The 20,515-nt window shown below is 44.3% G+C and overlaps 1 protein-coding gene across 1 annotated transcript in view; it reads right to left on the bottom strand.

Moving 5' to 3' along the window:
• Window positions 1-20,515, bottom strand: part of vps36 (vacuolar protein sorting 36 homolog) — a 60,013-nt gene that overhangs the window by 11,718 nt on the left and 27,780 nt on the right. The window contains exons 11-12 of the mRNA XM_055936832.1: window positions 849-913; window positions 93-177 (exon numbers count right to left, since the gene is read on the bottom strand). Coding sequence (XP_055792807.1) covers window positions 93-177; window positions 849-913 — 150 coding nt within the window. The remainder of the gene's footprint in view (window positions 1-92; window positions 178-848; window positions 914-20,515) is intronic.

Below are 20,515 nucleotides of genomic sequence, written 5' to 3'. Positions count from 1 at the left end.
GGTCCACTTCCTCTAATTTGTCTATCACTAGCAGCACCAACTCACTGTGTCATTCTGGGTAAATGTTCTTGGTGAATAAAAGTGATTCTTACGTTGTCCAGGGCCGAGGAGATCATCTCCTCCTCACTGTGGGACTGCAGCTGAACCACCATCACACCACTGTCAAAGATACGCAACCTGGAGGGAGAGAGGGGACGCAGGGAGAGAGAGAGAGGGGACGGAGGGAGAGAGGGGGAGGGAGAGAGAGAGAGAGGGGGACGGAGGGAGAGGGGACGCAGGGAGAGAGAGAGGGGGACGCAGGGAGAGAGAGAGGGGGACGCAGGGAGAGAGAGAGGGGGACGCAGGGAGAGAGTGGACGGAGGGAGAGAGAGGTGACGGCGGGAGAGAAGATAAAAAAGGGGGAGAAAGAAGGAAGGGTTTGATGGAAACAGAGTTCAAATGAAAATAATAAAGCTTAACAGGGAGTTGGTAAAGCAGCACAGTGAGGATCGTAAAAGACAGTCTGTCTTTTAGACTGTTGTTCCACTACTACGGGTTTCCTGTTGCTCTAACACAGAGGCAGTAGGTTTTCATTTTTAAGCAAGTAGAAGGACCAGGCATGAGTCCCAAACGACACCCTACACAGTGCACTACTTTTGAAAACAACCCTATGGGCCCTGGTCAAAAGTAGTGCACTATATAGGTAAAAGGGTAACAATTGGAAAGTGGACCTGGGTCTGAGTTCTCTGTTTTCTTTTGAATCTCTGGGAAGGGGCAGGAAGTGACACGGCCACAGGAAACAGCCTCCAACAACAGGAAGTCAAACAGGAAGAGCTCGGCCGATTCCTCTATGACACACACAAACTGACCTCAGTGGTAGCTTCAGCGACTCAAACATCTTACAGGCATTCACCAAATCCTCTGGAGACAGCAGCTAGGAGGAGACGACGAAAGAGAAGGGGGGGAGAGGAGGAGAGAGGACGAGAGAGAAGGGGGAAAAGAGATGAGAGAGGACAGAAGATGAGAGGAGAAGTAGAGAGAAGGGGGAAAAGATGGGAGAGAGGAGGAGAGGACGAGAGAGAAGGGGGAAAGATGGGAGAGAGGACGAGAGAAGACAAGAGAAGACGAGAGGAGAAGTAGAGAGAAGCGGAAAACGATGGGAGAGAGGAGGAAAGAAGACAAGAGAGGAGAGAGGAGTAGAGAGAAGGGGGAAAAGAGGGGAGAGAAGAGGAGAGGACGAAAAAGAGGGGAGAGAGGAGAGAGGAGTAAGAAAAGAGGGGAGAATAATAAAGATAGGGAGGTATTGTTTATAAAAACTTAACACTGAACAAAAATATAAAAATGCAACAATTTCTAAGATTTTACTGAGCTACAGTTCATATTTGTAATGAACTCAATTCATTAGGCCCTAATCTATGGATTTCACATGACTGGGAATACAGATATGCATCCGTCAAAGATACCATAACAAACAAAAAAGGTAGGTAGTTTAGAAAACCAGTCAGTATCTGGTGTGTCCACCATTTGCCTCATGCAGCGCGACACATCTCCTTCACATAGAGTTGATCAGGCTGTTGATTGGTGGCCTGTGGAATGTTGTTCCTCTCCTCTTCAATGGCTGTGAGAAGTTGCTGGATATTTTGGCGGGAACTGGAAAACGGTGTCATACACATCGATCCTGAGCATCCCAAACATGCTCAATGGCTGTGTGAAGTTTCTGGATATTTTGGCGGGAACTGGAACACACGTCGATCCAGAGCATCCCAAACATGCTCAATGGATGACATGTCTGGTGAGTAATGCAGGCCATGGAAGAACTGGCACATTTTCAGCTTCCAGGAATTGTGTACAGATCCTTGAGACAATGGGCCTCAGGATCTCGTCACGGCATCTCTGTGCATTCAAAATTGTCATTGGTAAAATGCAATTGTGTTTGTTGTCCGTAGCTTATGCCTGCCCCATACCATAACCCCACCGCCACCATGGGGCACACACTGTCTGACAGCATGTTCCAGTTCCCGCCAATATCCCGGTGCAGTGGAACCCGGAATTCATCCGTGAAGAGCAGACTTCTCCAGCGTGCCAGTGGTCATCGATGGTGAGCATTTGTCCACTGAAGTCGGTTACGACGTGGAACTGCAGTCAGGTCAAGACCCTGGTGAGGACATTCCTGCAGTCAAGCATGCCAATTGCACACTCCCTCAACGTGAGACATCTGTGGCATTGTGTTGTGTGACAAAACTGCACATTTTAGAGTGGCCTTTTATTGCCCCCAGCCCAGCCAGGGCCTAAAATAAACACCACAACCTGCCAAATGCAGGCAGATTTTGGCATTGTTGTCTATTTCAACAGCCACGTTGGCAGGTCGTCAGGGCTCCACAGTGTGAGCATTTAATTCGCATTTGTGAATAATATGTCAAGTATGATCACATTTATAGTAAAATAAATGCTGCAGTAGCTGTTTTCAAAGTATTTCTGCCATTTTGTTTCATAGCTGGTAAATGAATCAAAGAACTATGAATCCTATATAACCCACTTCGCGCTGCAACACTGCCTGGCTGGGGGCTGTTCGCACTTGGAAGCACTGAGTGAAATAATCATTTTTAGATGCGCTGCGCACACACGCATAAAAGTTGGCTTAAATTGACTTGAAACGAAAGTCTACTGAAGTGAGACTTTGTGTCGTTGTGTTTTTTGGGCTAAAAACATTGTTTTGTTCAAGCTAGGTTGTTTTTTTATATTTGAGTTGCTAGGGAAGAGAAGGTAACGCTTGTAGTAGTCGGACTCGATCTCACAAACATGACGCGTTACCACAGTAACCTCCTGCCCTTAAAGGGGCAGGTGAACATTTGTCTAATCTTTTATATTTTGGTTAAAAGACTCCGGTCACAAACAACTAAATTAAAGATTTTACCAATATACCACATTACGTCCTACTAGTAATACATTTATTGTTTTAGAAACATTACAAAACATGCTCTTAATTATTGCAATTTTTTTGTAATTTTAGCTGTGGGAAAAATATTTGGGCTGGTAAAAAAAAATCTGAGTGGCTGGTAGATTTTTTATTTACTAGTGGACCAAAAGGTAAATGTTATGCCCTGTCCCTAGCACAAGGTGCACCTGTGTAATGATCATGCTGTTTAATCAGCTTCTTGATATGCCACATCTCTCAGGTGGATGGATTATTTTGGCAAAGGAGAAATGTTAACACATTTGTGCACAACATTTGAGATAAATTTTCTTTTTGTGCTTATGGAACATTTAAACTTTAATTTCATGAAACATGGGACCAACACTTAAGATGTTGCGTGTATATGTTTGTAAACTATAAATAGTAGGAACACCTTTTGTCATGATTGTGATGTAGTATAGAACGTTAGCCAGCTAACTAAGATTGAGGCGAACACCATATTTTAGCTAGCTGTCATTAGCATTGCTAGCTATTTTTGATTCACTTTGCTAGTAACAGTAAATGGCAACATTGCCATCCCTCGAAAAGTACATTTGACAACATCATAATATGGCAAAGTTGCTTCCTACTAACTATTTTCCTACTTTAGCGATGTCATCGTTTTTCCATGCCACTCTAAATGAGTGTAATCTAGAAGAGAAACATTACCCTCCGAGGTGCAACCCTCGTCTAGGGAACAAATAAATAGTGTATGCAGCTACGGTGGTGCCAGCTGACTTATGTCTGACTACAACAGTGTACTAACTAGCAGCAACAAACCCAATCCAACCCAGGGCCGTAGCAAAACGTGTCCCAGTTGGTAGCATAGTGTAACATGTCCCAGTTGGTTAAATAGTGTAACATGTCCCAGTTGGTAGCACCGTGTAACATGTCCCAGTTGGTTAAATAGTGTAACTTGTCCCAGTTGGTTAAATAGTGTAACATGTCCCAGTTGGTTAAATAGTGTAACATGTCCCAGTTGGTAGCATAGTGTAACATGTCCCAGTTGGTTAAATAGTGTAACATGTCCCAGTTGGTAGCATAGTGTAACATGTCCCAGTTGGTTAAATAGTGTAACATGTCCCAGTTGGTTACATAGTGTAACATGTCCCAGTTGGTTACATAGTGTAACATGTCCCAGTTGGTTACATAGTGTAACTTGTCCCAGTTGGTTAAATAGTGTAACATGTCCCAGTTGGTTAAATAGTGTAACATGTCCCAGTTGGTAGCATAGTGTAACATGTCCCAGTTGGTTAAATAGTGTAACATGTCCCAGTTGGTTAAATAGTGTAACATGTCCCAGTTGGTTACATAGTGTAACATGTCCCAGTTGGTTACATAGTGTAACTTGTCCCAGTTGGTTAAATAGTGTAACATGTCCCAGTTGGTTAAATAGTGTAACATGTCCCAGTTGGTTACATAGTGTAACATGTCCCAGTTGGTTGCATAGTGTAACATGTCCCAGTTGGTTAAATAGTGTAACATGTCCCAGTTGGTTAAATAATGTAACATGTCCCAGTTGGTTAAATAGTGTAACATGTCCCAGTTGGTAGCATAGTGTAACATGTCCCAGTTGGTTACATAGTGTAACATGTCCCAGTTGGTTAAATAGTGTAACATGTCCCAGTTGGTTACATAGTGTAACATGTCCCAGTTGGTTAAATAGTGTAACATGTCCCAGTTGGTAGCATAGTGTAACATGTCCCAGTTGGTTAAATAGTGTAACATGTCCCAGTTAGTTGCATCGTGTAACATGTCCCAGTTGGTTAAATAGTGTAACATGTCCCAGTTGGTTAAATAGTGTAACATGTCCCAGTTGGTTGCATAGTGTAACATGTCCCAGTTGGTAGCATAGTGTAACATGTCCCAGTTGGTTGCATAGTGTAACATGTCCCAGTTGGTTACATAGTGTAACATGTCCCAGTTGGTTACATAGTGTAACATGTCCCAGTTGGTTACATAGTGTAACATGTCCCAGTTGGTTAAATAGTGTAACATGTCCCAGTTGGTAGCATAGTGTAACATGTCCCAGTTGGTAGCATAGTGTAACATGTTCCAGTTGGTTACATAGTGTAACATGTCCCAGTTGGTTAAATAGTGTAACATGTCCCAGTTGGTTACATAGTGTAACATGTCCCAGTTGGTTACATAGTGTAACATGTCCCAGTTGGTTAAATAGTGTAACATGTCCCAGTTGGTTACATAGTGTAACATGTCCCAGTTGGTTACATAGTGTAACATGTCCCAGTTGGTTACATAGTGTAACATGTCCCAGTTGGTTACATAGTGTAACATGTCCCAGTTGGTAGCATAGTGTAACATGTCCCAGTTGGTTACATAGTGTAACATGTCCCAGTTGGTTAAATAGTGTAACATGTCCCAGTTGGTTACATAGTGTAACATGTCCCAGTTGGTAGCATAGTGTAACATGTCCCAGTTGGTTACATAGTGTAACATGTCCCAGTTGGTTACATAGTGTAACATGTCCCAGTTGGTTACATAGTGTAACATGTCCCAGTTGGTTGCACCGTGTAACATGTCCCAGTTGGTAGCATAGTGTAACATGTCCCAGTTGGTAGCATAGTGTAACATGTCCCAGTTGGTTAAATAGTGTAACATGTCCCAGTTGGTTAAATAGTGTAACATGTCCCAGTTGGTAGCATAGTGTAACATGTCCCAGTTGGTAGCATAGTGTAACATGTCCCAGTTGGTTAAATAGTGTAACATGTCCCAGTTGGTTAAATAGTGTAACAATTCCCAGTTGGTTACATAGTGTAACATGTCCCAGTTGGTAGCATAGTGTAACATGTCCCAGTTGGTAGCATAGTGTAACATGTCCCAGTTGGTTAAATAGTGTAACATGTCCCAGTTGGTAGCATAGTGTAACATGTCCCAGTTGGTAGCATAGTGTAACATGTCCCAGTTGGTAGCATAGTGTAACATGTCCCAGTTGGTAGCATAGTGTAACATGTCCCAGTTGGTTAAATAGTGTAACATGTCCCAGTTGGTAGCATAGTGTAACATGTCCCAGTTGGTAGCATAGTGTAACATGTCCCAGTTGGTTAAATAGTGTAACATGTCCCAGTTGGTTAAATAGTGTAACATGTCCCAGTTGGTAGCATAGTGTAACATGTCCCAGTTGGTTAAATAGTGTAACAATTCCCAGTTGGTTACATAGTGTAACATGTCCCAGTTGGTAGCATAGTGTAACATGTCCCAGTTGGTAGCACCGTGTAACATGTCCCAGTTGGTTAAATAGTGTAACATGTCCCAGTTGGTAGCATAGTGTAACATGTCCCAGTTGGTTGCATAGTGTAACATGTCCCAGTTGGTTACATAGTGTAACATGTCCCAGTTGGTTAAATAGTGGAACATGTCCCAGTTGGTTACATAGTGTAACATGTCCCAGTTGGTTACATAGTGTAACATGTCCCAGTTGGTTAAATAGTGTAACATGTCCCAGTTGGTTAAATAGTGTAACATGTCCCAGTTGGTTAAATAGTGTAACATGTCCCAGTTGGTTAAATAGTGTAACATGTCCCAGTTGGTTAAATAGTGTAACATGTCCCAGTTGGTTAAATAGTGTAACATGTCCCAGTTGGTTAAATAGTGTAACATGTCCCAGTTGGTTAAATAGTGTAACATGTCCCAGTTGGTAGCATAGTGTAACATGTCCCAGTTGGTTACATAGTGTAACATGTCCCAGTTGGTAGCATAGTGTAACATGTCCCAGTTGGTAGCATAGTGTAACATGTCCCAGTTGGTTAAATAGTGTAACATGTCCCAGTTGGTAGCATAGTGTAACATGTCCCAGTTGGTAGCATAGTGTAACATGTCCCAGTTGGTTAAATAGTGTAACATGTCCCAGTTGGTTAAATAGTGTAACATGTCCCAGTTGGTTACATAGTGTAACATGTCCCAGTTGGTTACATAGTGTAACATGTCCCAGTTGGTTACATAGTGTAACATGTCCCAGTTGGTAGCATAGTGTAACATGTCCCAGTTGGTAGCATAGTGTAACATGTCCCAGTTGGTAGCATAGTGTAACATGTCCCAGTTGGTAGCATAGTGTAACATGTCCCAGTTGGTTACATAGTGTAACATGTCCCAGTTGGTAGCATAGTGTAACATGTCCCAGTTGGTTACATAGTGTAACATGTCCCAGTTGGTTACATAGTGTAACATGTCCCAGTTGGTAGCATAGTGTAACATGTCCCAGTTGGTTACATAGTGTAACATGTCCCAGTTGGTTGCATAGTGTAACATGTCCCAGTTGGTTACATAGTGTAACATGTCCCAGTTGGTTACATAGTGTAACATGTCCCAGTTGGTAGCATAGTGTAACATGTCCCAGTTGGTTACATAGTGTAACATGTCCCAGTTGGTAGCATAGTGTAACATGTCCCAGTTGGTAGCATAGTGTAACATGTCCCAGTTGGTAGCATAGTGTAACATGTCCCAGTTGGTAGCATAGTGTAACATGTCCCAGTTGGTAGCACCGTGTAACATGTCCCAGTTGGTAGCATAGTGTAACATGTCCCAGTTGGTTGCACCGTGTAACATGTCCCAGTTGGTTAAATAGTGTAACATGTCCCAGTTGGTTACATAGTGTAACATGTCCCAGTTGGTTAAATAGTGTAACATGTCCCAGTTGGTTAAATAGTGTAACATGTCCCAGTTGGTTAAATAGTGTAACATGTCCCAGTTGGTAGCACCGTGTAACATGTCCCAGTTGGTTACATAGTGTAACATGTCCCAGTTGGTTAAATAGTGTAACATGTCCCAGTTGGTTACATAGTGTAACATGTCCCAGTTGGTTAAATAGTGTAACATGTCCCAGTTGGTTAAATAGTGTAACATGTCCCAGTTGGTTACATAGTGTAACATGTCCCAGTTGGTTACATAGTGTAACATGTCCCAGTTGGTAGCATAGTGTAACATGTCCCAGTTGGTTGCACCGTGTAACATGTCCCAGTTGGTAGCATAGTGTAACATGTACCAGTTGGTTAAATAGTGTAACATGTCCCAGTTGGTAGCATAGTGTAACATGTCCCAGTTGGTAGCATAGTGTAACATGTCCCAGTTGGTAGCATAGTGTAACATGTCCCAGTTGGTTGAATAGTGTAACATGTCCCAGTTGGTAGCATAGTGTAACATGTCCCAGTTGGTTAAATAGTGTAACATGTCCCAGTTGGTTACATAGTGTAACATGTCCCAGTTGGTTACATAGTGTAACATGTCCCAGTTGGTAGCATAGTGTAACATGTCCCAGTTGGTTAAATAGTGTAACATGTCCCAGTTGGTTAAATAGTGTAACATGTCCCAGTTGGTAGCATAGTGTAACATGTCCCAGTTGGTAACATAGTGTAACATGTCCCAGTTGGTTAAATAGTGTAACATGTCCCAGTTGGTAGCATAGTGTAACATGTCCCAGTTGGTTACATCGTGTAACATGTCCCAGTTGGTTAAATAGTGTAACATGTCCCAGTTGGTTAAATAGTGTAACATGTCCCAGTTGGTTAAATAGTGTAACATGTCCCAGTTGGTTAAATAGTGTAACATGTCCCAGTTGGTTACATAGTGTAACATGTCCCAGTTGGTAGCATAGTGTAACATGTCCCAGTTGGTAACATAGTGTAACATGTCCCAGTTGGTTACATAGTGTAACATGTCCCAGTTGGTTAAATAGTGGAACATGTCCCAGTTGGTAGCATAGTGTAACATGTCCCAGTTGGTAGCATAGTGTAACATGTCCCAGTTGGTAGCATAGTGTAACATGTCCCAGTTGGTAGCATAGTGTAACATGTCCCAGTTGGTTACATAGTGTAACATGTCCCAGTTGGTAGCATAGTGTAACATGTCCCAGTTGGTAGCATAGTGTAACATGTCCCAGTTGGTAGCATAGTGTAACATGTCCCAGTTGGTAGCATAGTGTAACATGTCCCAGTTGGTTACATAGTGTAACATGTCCCAGTTGGTAGCATAGTGTAACATGTCCCAGTTGGTAGCATAGTGTAACATGTCCCAGTTGGTAGCATAGTGTAACATGTCCCAGTTGGTTACATAGTGTAACATGTCCCAGTTGGTAGCATAGTGTAACATGTCCCAGTTGGTTACATAGTGTAACATGTCCCAGTTGGTTACATAGTGTAACATGTCCCAGTTGGTAGCATAGTGTAACATGTCCCAGTTGGTTACATAGTGTAACATGTCCCAGTTGGTTACATAGTGTAACATGTCCCAGTTGGTTACATAGTGTAACATGTCCCAGTTGGTTACATAGTGTAACATGTCCCAGTTGGTAGCATAGTGTAACATGTCCCAGTTGGTTAAATAGTGGAACATGTCCCAGTTGGTAGCATAGTGTAACATGTCCCAGTTGGTTACATAGTGTAACATGTCCCAGTTGGTTAAATAGTGTAACATGTCCCAGTTGGTAACATAGTGTAACATGTCCCAGTTGGTAGCATAGTGTAACATGTCCCAGTTGGTAGCATAGTGTAACATGTCCCAGTTGGTTAAATAGTGTAACATGTCCCAGTTGGTTAAATAGTGGAACATGTCCCAGTTGGTAGCATAGTGTAACATGTCCCAGTTGGTTAAATAGTGTAACATGTCCCAGTTGGTTAAATAGTGTAACATGTCCCAGTTGGTTACATAGTGTAACATGTCCCAGTTGGTTACATAGTGTAACATGTCCCAGTTGGTAGCATAGTGTAACATGTCCCAGTTGGTTAAATAGTGTAACATGTCCCAGTTGGTTAAATAGTGTAACATGTCCCAGTTGGTTACATAGTGTAACATGTCCCAGTTGGTTACATAGTGTAACATGTCCCAGTTGGTTACATAGTGTAACATGTCCCAGTTGGTTAAATAGTGTAACATGTCCCAGTTGGTTAAATAGTGTAACATGTCCCAGTTGGTTACATAGTGTAACATGTCCCAGTTGGTTACATAGTGTAACATGTCCCAGTTGGTAGCATAGTGTAACATGTCCCAGTTGGTTACATAGTGTAACATGTCCCAGTTGGTTACATAGTGTAACATGTCCCAGTTGGTTAAATAGTGTAACATGTCCCAGTTGGTTACATAGTGTAACATGTCCCAGTTGGTTACATAGTGTAACATGTCCCAGTTGGTAGCATAGTGTAACATGTCCCAGTTGGTAGCATAGTGTAACATGTCCCAGTTGGTAGCATAGTGTAACATGTCCCAGTTGGTTAAATAGTGTAACATGTCCCAGTTGGTTGCATCGTGTAACATGTCCCAGTTGGTTACATAGTGTAACATGTCCCAGTTGGTAGCATAGTGTAACATGTCCCAGTTGGTTAAATAGTGTAACATGTCCCAGTTGGTTAAATAGTGTAACATGTCCCAGTTGGTTAAATAGTGTAACATGTCCCAGTTGGTTAAATAGTGTAACATGTCCCAGTTGGTTAAATAGTGTAACATGTCCCAGTTGGTTAAATAGTGTAACATGTCCCAGTTGGTTAAATAGTGTAACATGTCCCAGTTGGTTAAATAGTGTAACATGTCCCAGTTGGTTGCACCGTGTAACATGTCCCAGTTGGTAGCATAGTGTAACATGTCCCAGTTGGTAGCATAGTGTAACATGTCCCAGTTGGTTAAATAGTGTAACATGTCCCAGTTGGTTAAATAGTGTAACATGTCCCAGTTGGTAGCATAGTGTAACATGTCCCAGTTGGTAGCATAGTGTAACATGTCCCAGTTGGTAGCATAGTGTAACATGTCCCAGTTGGTTAAATAGTGTAACATGTCCCAGTTGGTTGCATCGTGTAACATGTCCCAGTTGGTTACATAGTGTAACATGTCCCAGTTGGTAGCATAGTGTAACATGTCCCAGTTGGTTAAATAGTGTAACATGTCCCAGTTGGTTAAATAGTGTAACATGTCCCAGTTGGTTAAATAGTGTAACATGTCCCAGTTGGTTAAATAGTGTAACATGTCCCAGTTGGTTAAATAGTGTAACATGTCCCAGTTGGTTAAATAGTGTAACATGTCCCAGTTGGTTAAATAGTGTAACATGTCCCAGTTGGTTAAATAGTGTAACATGTCCCAGTTGGTTAAATAGTGTAACATGTCCCAGTTGGTTAAATAGTGTAACATGTCCCAGTTGGTAGCATAGTGTAACATGTCCCAGTTGGTTAAATAGTGTAACATGTCCCAGTTGGTTACATAGTGTAACATGTCCCAGTTGGTTACATAGTGTAACATGTCCCAGTTGGTTACATAGTGTAACATGTCCCAGTTGGTTAAATAGTGTAACATGTCCCAGTTGGTTAAATAGTGTAACATGTCCCAGTTGGTTACATAGTGTAACATGTCCCAGTTGGTTACATAGTGTAACATGTCCCAGTTGGTTAAATAGTGTAACATGTCCCAGTTGGTAGCATAGTGTAACATGTCCCAGTTGGTAGCATAGTGTAACATGTCCCAGTTGGTTAAATAGTGTAACATGTCCCAGTTGGTTAAATAGTGTAACATGTCCCAGTTGGTTAAATAGTGTAACATGTCCCAGTTGGTTAAATAGTGTAACATGTCCCAGTTGGTTAAATAGTGTAACATGTCCCAGTTGGTAGCATAGTGTAACATGTCCCAGTTGGTTAAATAGTGTAACATGTCCCAGTTGGTTACATAGTGTAACATGTCCCAGTTGGTTGCATCGTGTAACATGTCCCAGTTGGTAGCATAGTGTAACATGTCCCAGTTGGTAGCATAGTGTAACATGTCCCAGTTGGTAGCATAGTGTAACATGTCCCAGTTGGTTACATAGTGTAACATGTCCCAGTTGGTTAAATAGTGTAACATGTCCCAGTTGGTTACATAGTGTAACATGTCCCAGTTGGTTACATAGTGTAACATGTCCCAGTTGGTTACATAGTGTAACATGTCCCAGTTGGTTACATAGTGTAACATGTCCCAGTTGGTTACATAGTGTAACATGTCCCAGTTGGTTACATAGTGTAACATGTCCCAGTTGGTTAAATAGTGTAACATGTCCCAGTTGGTTAAATAGTGTAACATGTCCCAGTTGGTTACATAGTGTAACATGTCCCAGTTGGTTACATAGTGTAACATGTCCCAGTTGGTTACATAGTGTAACATGTCCCAGTTGGTTAAATAGTGTAACATGTCCCAGTTGGTTAAATAGTGTAACATGTCCCAGTTGGTTAAATAGTGTAACATGTCCCAGTTGGTTAAATAGTGTAACATGTCCCAGTTGGTAGCATAGTGTAACATGTCCCAGTTGGTAGCATAGTGTAACGTGTCCCAGTTGGTTAAATAGTGTAACATGTCCCAGTTGGTTACATAGTGTAACATGTCCCAGTTGGTTACATCGTGTAACATGTCCCAGTTGGTTAAATAGTGTAACATGTCCCAGTTGGTTAAATAGTGTAACATGTCCCAGTTGGTTACATAGTGTAACATGTCCCAGTTGGTAGCATAGTGTAACATGTCCCAGTTGGTAGCATAGTGTAACATGTCCCAGTTGGTTAAATAGTGTAACATGTCCCAGTTGGTAGCATAGTGTAACATGTCCCAGTTGGTTAAATAGTGTAACATGTCCCAGTTGGTTACATAGTGGAACATGTCCCAGTTGGTAGCATAGTGGAACATGTCCCAGTTGGTTAAATAGTGTAACATGTCCCAGTTGGTTAAATAGTGGAACATGTCCCAGTTGGTTAAATAGTGGAACATGTCCCAGTTGGTTACATAGTGTAACATGTCCCAGTTGGTAGCATAGTGGAACATGTCCCAGTTGGTAGCATAGTGTAACATGTCCCAGTTGGTAGCATAGTGGAACATGTCCCAGTTGGTTAAATAGTGGAACATGTCCCAGTTGGTAGCATAGTGGAACATGTCCCAGTTGGTTACATAGTGTAACATGTCCCAGTTGGTTAAATAGTGTAACATGTCCCAGTTGGTAGCATAGTGTAACATGTCCCAGTTGGTTAAATAGTGTAACATGTCCCAGTTGGTTAAATAGTGTAACATGTCCCAGTTGGTTAAATAGTGTAACATGTCCCAGTTGGTTAAATAGTGTAACATGTCCCAGTTGGTTAAATAGTGTAACATGTCCCAGTTGGTAGCATAGTGTAACATGTCCCAGTTGGTTACATAGTGTAACATGTCCCAGTTGGTAGCATAGTGTAACATGTCCCAGTTGGTTAAATAGTGTAACATGTCCCAGTTGGTTAAATAGTGGAACATGTCCCAGTTGGTTAAATAGTGGAACATGTCCCAGTTGGTTACATAGTGTAACATGTCCCAGTTGGTAGCATAGTGGAACATGTCCCAGTTGGTAGCATAGTGTAACATGTCCCAGTTGGTAGCATAGTGTAACATGTCCCAGTTGGTTAAATAGTGTAACATGTCCCAGTTGGTTAAATAGTGTAACATGTCCCAGTTGGTAGCATAGTGTAACATGTCCCAGTTGGTTACATAGTGTAACATGTCCCAGTTGGTTAAATAGTGTAACATGTCCCAGTTGGTTAAATAGTGTAACATGTCCCAGTTGGTTAAATAGTGTAACATGTCCCAGTTGGTTAAATAGTGTAACATGTCCCAGTTGGTTAAATAGTGTAACATGTCCCAGTTGGTAGCATAGTGTAACATGTCCCAGTTGGTTAAATAGTGTAACATGTCCCAGTTGGTAGCATAGTGTAACATGTCCCAGTTGGTTAAATAGTGTAACATGTCCCAGTTGGTTACATAGTGTAACATGTCCCAGTTGGTAGCATAGTGTAACATGTCCCAGTTGGTTAAATAGTGTAACATGTCCCAGTTGGTGGCATAGTGTAACATGTCCCAGTTGGTTACATAGTGTAACATGTCCCAGTTGGTAGCATAGTGTAACATGTCCCAGTTGGTTAAATAGTGTAACATGTCCCAGTTGGTTAAATAGTGTAACATGTCCCAGTTGGTTACATAGTGTAACATGTCCCAGTTGGTAGCATAGTGTAACATGTCCCAGTTGGTTAAATAGTGTAACATGTCCCAGTTGGTTAAATAGTGTAACATGTCCCAGTTGGTTACATAGTGTAACATGTCCCAGTTGGTAGCATAGTGTAACATGTCCCAGTTGGTTAAATAGTGTAACATGTCCCAGTTGGTTAAATAGTGTAACATGTCCCAGTTGGTTAAATAGTGTAACATGTCCCAGTTGGTTACATAGTGTAACATGTCCCAGTTGGTAGCATAGTGTAACATGTCCCAGTTGGTTAAATAGTGTAACATGTCCCAGTTGGTTAAATAGTGTAACATGTCCCAGTTGGTTAAATAGTGTAACATGTCCCAGTTGGTAGCATAGTGTAACATGTCCCAGTTGGTTAAATAGTGTAACATGTCCCAGTTGGTAGCATAGTGTAACATGTCCCAGTTGGTTAAATAGTGTAACATGTCCCAGTTGGTTAAATAGTGTAACATGTCCCAGTTGGTTAAATAGTGTAACATGTCCCAGTTGGTTAAATAGTGTAACATGTCCCAGTTGGTTAAATAGTGTAACATGTCCCAGTTGGTTACATAGTGTAACATGTCTCAGTTGGTTAAATAGTTTAACATGTCCCAGTTGGTTAAATAGTGTAACATGTCCCAGTTGGTTACATCGTGTAACATGTCCCAGTTGGTTACATAGTGTAACATGTCCCAGTTGGTTACATAGTGTAACATGTCCCAGTTGGTTGCATAGTGTAACATGTCCCAGTTGGTTGCATCGTGTAACAGTCTGAATCTAATCCAATCTGAAGCCAGACAGTCTACATCTGTAAAGCATAGAATTAGCTTCCAAACTAGATTATGTTATTTTCTCAAGCTATGTTTATAATTGAGGGATGATGATAATCGTTGACTCTACTTTTTCTGTTAGACAAAAGTGCACAGTTGGGTTCCTTACTGATCCCCTGGTTATGAACGGACGCTGGGACCTACCAGAAGGAGAAAGGTGGATATCCAGCTGTTCTGGACGACTGTGTGATCACGCTCTTGGTAGCCGATGTGAGCAAGACCGTGTCAACATTCACAAGGCCGCAGGGCCAGACGGATTACCAGGACGTGTACTCAAAGCATGCGCAGACCAACTGGCAAGTTTCTTCACTGACATTTTCAACCTGTCCCTGACCGTGTCTGTAATACCTACATGTTTCAAGCAGACCACCATAGTCACTGTGCCCAAGAACACAAAAGGTAAACTGCCTAAATGACTACCGACCCGTAGCACTCACGTCTGTAGCCATGAAGTGCTTTGAAAGGCAAATCATGGCTCACATCAACATCGTCATGCCAGAAAACCCTAGACCCACAACAATTTGCATACCGCCTCAACAGATCCACAGATGACGCAATCTCAATCGCACTCCACACTGCCCTTTCCCACCTGGACAAAAGGAACACCTATGTGGGAATGCTATTCATTGACTACAGCTCAGCGTTCAACATCATAGTGCCCACGAAGCTCATCACTAATGCTAAGGACCCTGGGACTGAACACCTCCCTCTGCAACTGGATCCTGGACTTCCTGACGGGCCGCCCCCAGGTGGTAAGGGTAGGCAACAACACGTCTGCCACGCTGATCCTCAACACTGGGGCCCCTCAGGGGTGTGTACTCAGTCCCCTGCTGTACTCCCTGTTCACCCACGACTGCATGGCCAGGCACGACTCCAACACCATCATTACGTTTGCTGACAACACAACAGTGGTAGGCCTGATCACAGACAACGATGAGACGGCCTACAGGGAGGAGGTCAGAGACCTGGCCATGTGGTGCCAGGACAACAACATCTCCCTCAACGTGATCAAGACAAAGGTGCTGATCGTGGACTACAGGAAAAGGCGGCCCGAATACACACATGGATTGAGATATCGCCTTGGGCCAATTGCGATATCGCCTTGGGCCAATCAGTGTCATTTAGTAAATGCCGGACCTCTATGGCAATCCGATATCATTCACCCAAGTTTTGGTCAAAATCGTCCCAGTGCTCTCTGAGATATTGCGTGTGACTAACGTAGCAGGAATGGATCAGATGGAGACAGATCCACACAGTCCCCTCCCCGATTTCCTCATGGACCAGACAGAGACAGATCCACACAGTCCCCTCCCCGATTTCCTCATGGACCGGACGGAGACAGATCCACACAGTCCCCTCCCCGATTTCCTCATGGACCAGACAGAGACAGATCCACACAGTCCCCTCCCCGATTTCCTCATGGACCAGACAGAGACAGATCCACACAGTCCCCTCCCCGATTTCCTCATGGACCGGACGGAGACAGATCCACACAGTCCCCTCCCCGATTTCCTCATGGACCGGACCAGACGGAGACAGATCCACACAGTCCCCTCTCCGATTTCCTCATGGACCGGACCAGACGGAGACAAATCCACACAGTCCCCTCCCACGATTTCCTCATGGACCAGACAGAGACAAATCCCCAATATCCTCATGGAACAGACGGAGACAGATCCACACAGTCCCCTCCCTGATATCCTCATGGAACAGACCAGACGGAGACAGATCCCCGATATCCTCATGGACCGGACCAGACGGAGACAGATCCCCGATATCCTCATGGAACAGACCAGACGGAGACAGATCCCCGATATCCTCATGGACCGGACCAGACGCAGACAGATCCCCGATATCCTCATGGAACGGACCAGACGGAGACAGATCCCCGATATCCTCATGGACCGGACCAGACGGAGACAGATCCCCGATATCCTCATGGAACGGACCAGACGGAGACAGATCCCCGATATCCTCATGGAACAGACCAGACGGAGACAGATCCCCGATATCCTCATGGAACAGACCAGACGGAGACAGATCCCCGATATCCTCATGGACCGGACCAGACGGAGACAGATCCCCGATATCCTCATGGACCGGACCAGACGGAGACAGATCCCCGATATCCTCATGGGGGACAATAACAACTCGATTCATATTATTAGGAGCAGTCTACCTGTTGGCTCTTGGTGTTGTAGCCTTTTAGTTCTGTCATTTTAATTCTTCCATTGATTAGTTTGATATTTCTTAATAACTTGCCACACGGAGGCGCTAACTCAGTGGTCACCGATTGGTCGATCGCCAAGGCATTCCTAGTCAATCGCCAAACATTTCTGTAAAGAAAAACAACGATAAACCATTGCGTTTCTTTTTTTAAATTTTGTTTAACGCTGTTGGCGATAGGAGCACTTGATTCAGTTGCCCTATGTGACGTAGAAGTCCGTCACTGGCCGCGGGCAGCATTTGGTACTTAAACGCACGCACACATTCATCACTCCTCCCTGCTCCGTTATCAGATAAGTTAACAATGTGGGTCGACACACAAATTAACTTCTGTCTTAGTACATACATTTCACACTTGTCAGTGTTCATATTTAAGATATGCAATATTTATTATACTTATCAATGTTGTGGATGAGCGCTTTGTTTGTTCTGTTCCTCTCTCTCTCTCCATCTCGGTAGCTTCCGGGTATGCTGGAAAAGGACCCGAGCTAAGGGAATTGGGCTGACTTTATAGTGCCTGTCCCAAATGGCTCATCAGTAGTCACTAGTGATGTACTGTTGTAAATGTTATGTTGTGGTATTGTTTAAAAAATGTGTTGCAAGGTATATCCTTTAGTAGGTTAAGTTAATGGAAAATGTAGGTTTGTATAGTTAATTGCTTAATTAATTAGTGTTAATTGTTCTGAGGGGAGGGGCTAGCCGTACAAAAGGAGCCTCTCTTTCAGTTCATGAAAGAGGCATTTTGGATTGAGCTGTGGATGGGGCAGCATTGTGCTTAGCTGTGGATGGGGCAGCATTGTTTTTAGCTGTGGATGGGGCAGCATTGTGTTTAGCTGTGGATGGGGCAGCATTGTTTTAAGCTGTGGATGGGGCAGCATTGTGTTTAGCTGTGGATGGGGCAGCATTGTGTTTAGCTGTGGACGGGGCAGCATTGCTTTTAGCTGTTGATGGGGCAGCATTGTGTTTAGCTGTGGATGGGGTAGCATTGTGTTTAGCTGTGGATGGGGCAGCATTGTGTTTAGCGGTGGATGAAACAGCATTGTGTTTAGCTGTGGACGGGGCAGCATTGTGTTTAGCTGTGGACGGGGCAGCATTGTGTTTAGCTGTGGATGGGGCAGCATTGTGTCTGTGGATGGGGCAGCATTGTGTTTAGCTGTGGACGGGGCAGCATTGTGTTTAGCTGTGGATGGGACAGCATTGTGTTTAGCTGTGGACGGGGCAGCATTGTGTTTAGCTGTGGACGGGGCAGCATTGTGTTTAGCTGTGGACGGGGCAGCATTGTTTTTAGCTGTGGATGGGGCAGCATTGTTTTTAGCTGTGGATGGGGCAGCATTGTTTTTAGCTGTGGATGGGGCAGCATTGTGTCTGTGGATGGGGCAGCATTGTGTTTAGCTGTGGATGGGGCAGCATTGTGTCTGTGGATGGGGCAGCATTGTGTTTAGCTGTGGATGGGGCAGCATTGTGTCTGTGGATGGGGCAGCATTGTGTTTAGCTGTGGATGGGGCAGCATTGTGTCTGTGGATGGGGCAGCATTGTGTTTAGCTGTGGATGGGGCAGCATTGTGTCTGTGGATGGGGTAGCATTGTGTTTAGCTGTGGATGGGGCAGCATTGTGTTTAGCTGTGGATGGGGCAGCATTGTTTTTAGCTGTGGATGGGGCAGCATTGTGTCTGTGGATGGGGCAGCATTGTGTTTAGCTGTGGACGGGGCAGCATTGTGTTTAGCTGTGGACGGGGCAGCATTGTGTTTAGCTGTGGACGGGGCAGCATTGTGTTTAGCTGTGGACGGGGCAGCATTGTGTTTAGCTGTGGACGGGGCAGCATTGTTTTTAGCTGTGGACGGGGCAGCATTGTTTTTAGCTGTGGATGGGGCAGCATTGTGTTTAGCTGTGGACGGGGCAGCATGGTGTTTAGCTGTGGATGGGGCAGCATGGTGTTTAGCTGTGGATGGGGCAGCATTGTTTTAAGCTGTGGATGGGGCAGCATTGTGTCTGTGGATGGGGCAGCATTGTGTTTAGCTGTGGATGGGGCAGCATTGTGTTTAGCTGTGGATGGGGCAGCATTGTTTTTAGCTGTGGATGGGGCAGCATTGTGTCTGTGGATGGGGCAGCATTGTGTTTAGCTGTGGACGGGGCAGCATTGTGTTTAGCTGTGGACGGGGCAGCATTGTGTTTAGCTGTGGACGGGGCAGCATTGTGTTTAGCTGTGGACGGGGCAGCATTGTGTTTAGCTGTGGACGGGGCAGCATTGTTTTTAGCTGTGGATGGGGCAGCATTGTGTTTAGCTGTGGACGGGGCAGCATGGTGTTTAGCTGTGGATGGGGCAGCATTGTGTTTAGCTGTGGATGGGGCAGCATTGTTTTAAGCTGTGGATGGGGCAGCATTGTGTCTGTGGATGGGGCAGCATTGTGTTTAGCTGTGGACGGGGCAGCATTGTGTTTAGCTGTGGACGGGGCAGCATTGTGTTTAGCTGTGGACGGGGCAGCATTGTGTTTAGCTGTGGACGGGACAGCATTGTGTTTAGCTGTGGACGGGGCAGCATTGTGTTTAGCTGTGGACGGGGCAGCATTGTGTTTAGCTGTGGATGGGGCAGCATTGTGTTTAGCTGTGGATGGGGCAGCATTGTGTTTAGCTGTGGATGGGGCAGCATTGTTTTTAGCTGTGGATGGGGTAGCATTGTGTTAAGCTGTGGATGGGGCAGCATTGTTTTTAGCTGTGGATGGGGCAGCATTGTGTTTAGCTGTGGATGGGGCAGCATTGTGTTTAGCTGTGGATGGGGCAGCATTGTGTTTAGCTGTGGATGGGGCAGCATTGTGTTTAGCTGTGGATGGGGCAGCATTGTGTTTAGCTGTGGATGGGGCAGCATTGTGTTTAGCTGTGGATGGGGCAGCATTGTGTTTAGCTGTGGATGGGGCAGCATTGTGTTTAGCTGTGGATGGGGCAGCATTGTGTTTAGCTGTGGATGGGGCAGCATTGTGTTTAGCTGTGGATGGGGCAGCATTGTGTTTAGCTGTGGATGGGGCAGCATTGTGTTTAGCTGTGGATGGGGCAGCATTGTGTTTAGCTGTGGATGGGGCAGCATTGTGTTTAGTTGTGGATGGGGCAGCATTGTGTTTAGCTGTGGATGGGGCAGCATTGTTTTTAGCTGTGGATGGGGCAGCATTGTGTTTAGCTGTGGATGGGGCAGCATTGTGTTTAGCTGTGGATGGGGAAGCATTGTGTTTAGCTGTGGATGGGGCAGCATTGTGTTTAGCTGTGGATGGGGCAGCATTGTGTTTAGCTGTGGATGGGGCAGCATTGTGTTTAGCTGTGGATGGGGCAGCATTGTGTTTAGCTGTGGATGGGGCAGCATTGTGTTTAGCTGTGGATGGGGCAGCATTGTTTTTAGCTGTGGATGGGGCAGCATTGTGTTTAGCTGTGGATGGGGCAGCATTGTGTTTAGCTGTGGATGGGGAAGCATTGTGTTTAGCTGTGGATGGGGCAGCATTGTGTTTAGCTGTGGATGGGGCAGCCTTGTGTTTAGCTGTGGATGGGGCAGCATTGTGTTTAGCTGTG

Source organism: Salvelinus fontinalis, chromosome 10, assembly GCF_029448725.1.
Source record: "Salvelinus fontinalis isolate EN_2023a chromosome 10, ASM2944872v1, whole genome shotgun sequence".
In the NCBI taxonomy this organism is placed as follows: domain Eukaryota; kingdom Metazoa; phylum Chordata; class Actinopteri; order Salmoniformes; family Salmonidae; genus Salvelinus; species Salvelinus fontinalis.
The sequence above is the reverse complement of the archived record's forward strand: the minus strand, read 5'-3'. Positions and strand labels throughout refer to the sequence as shown.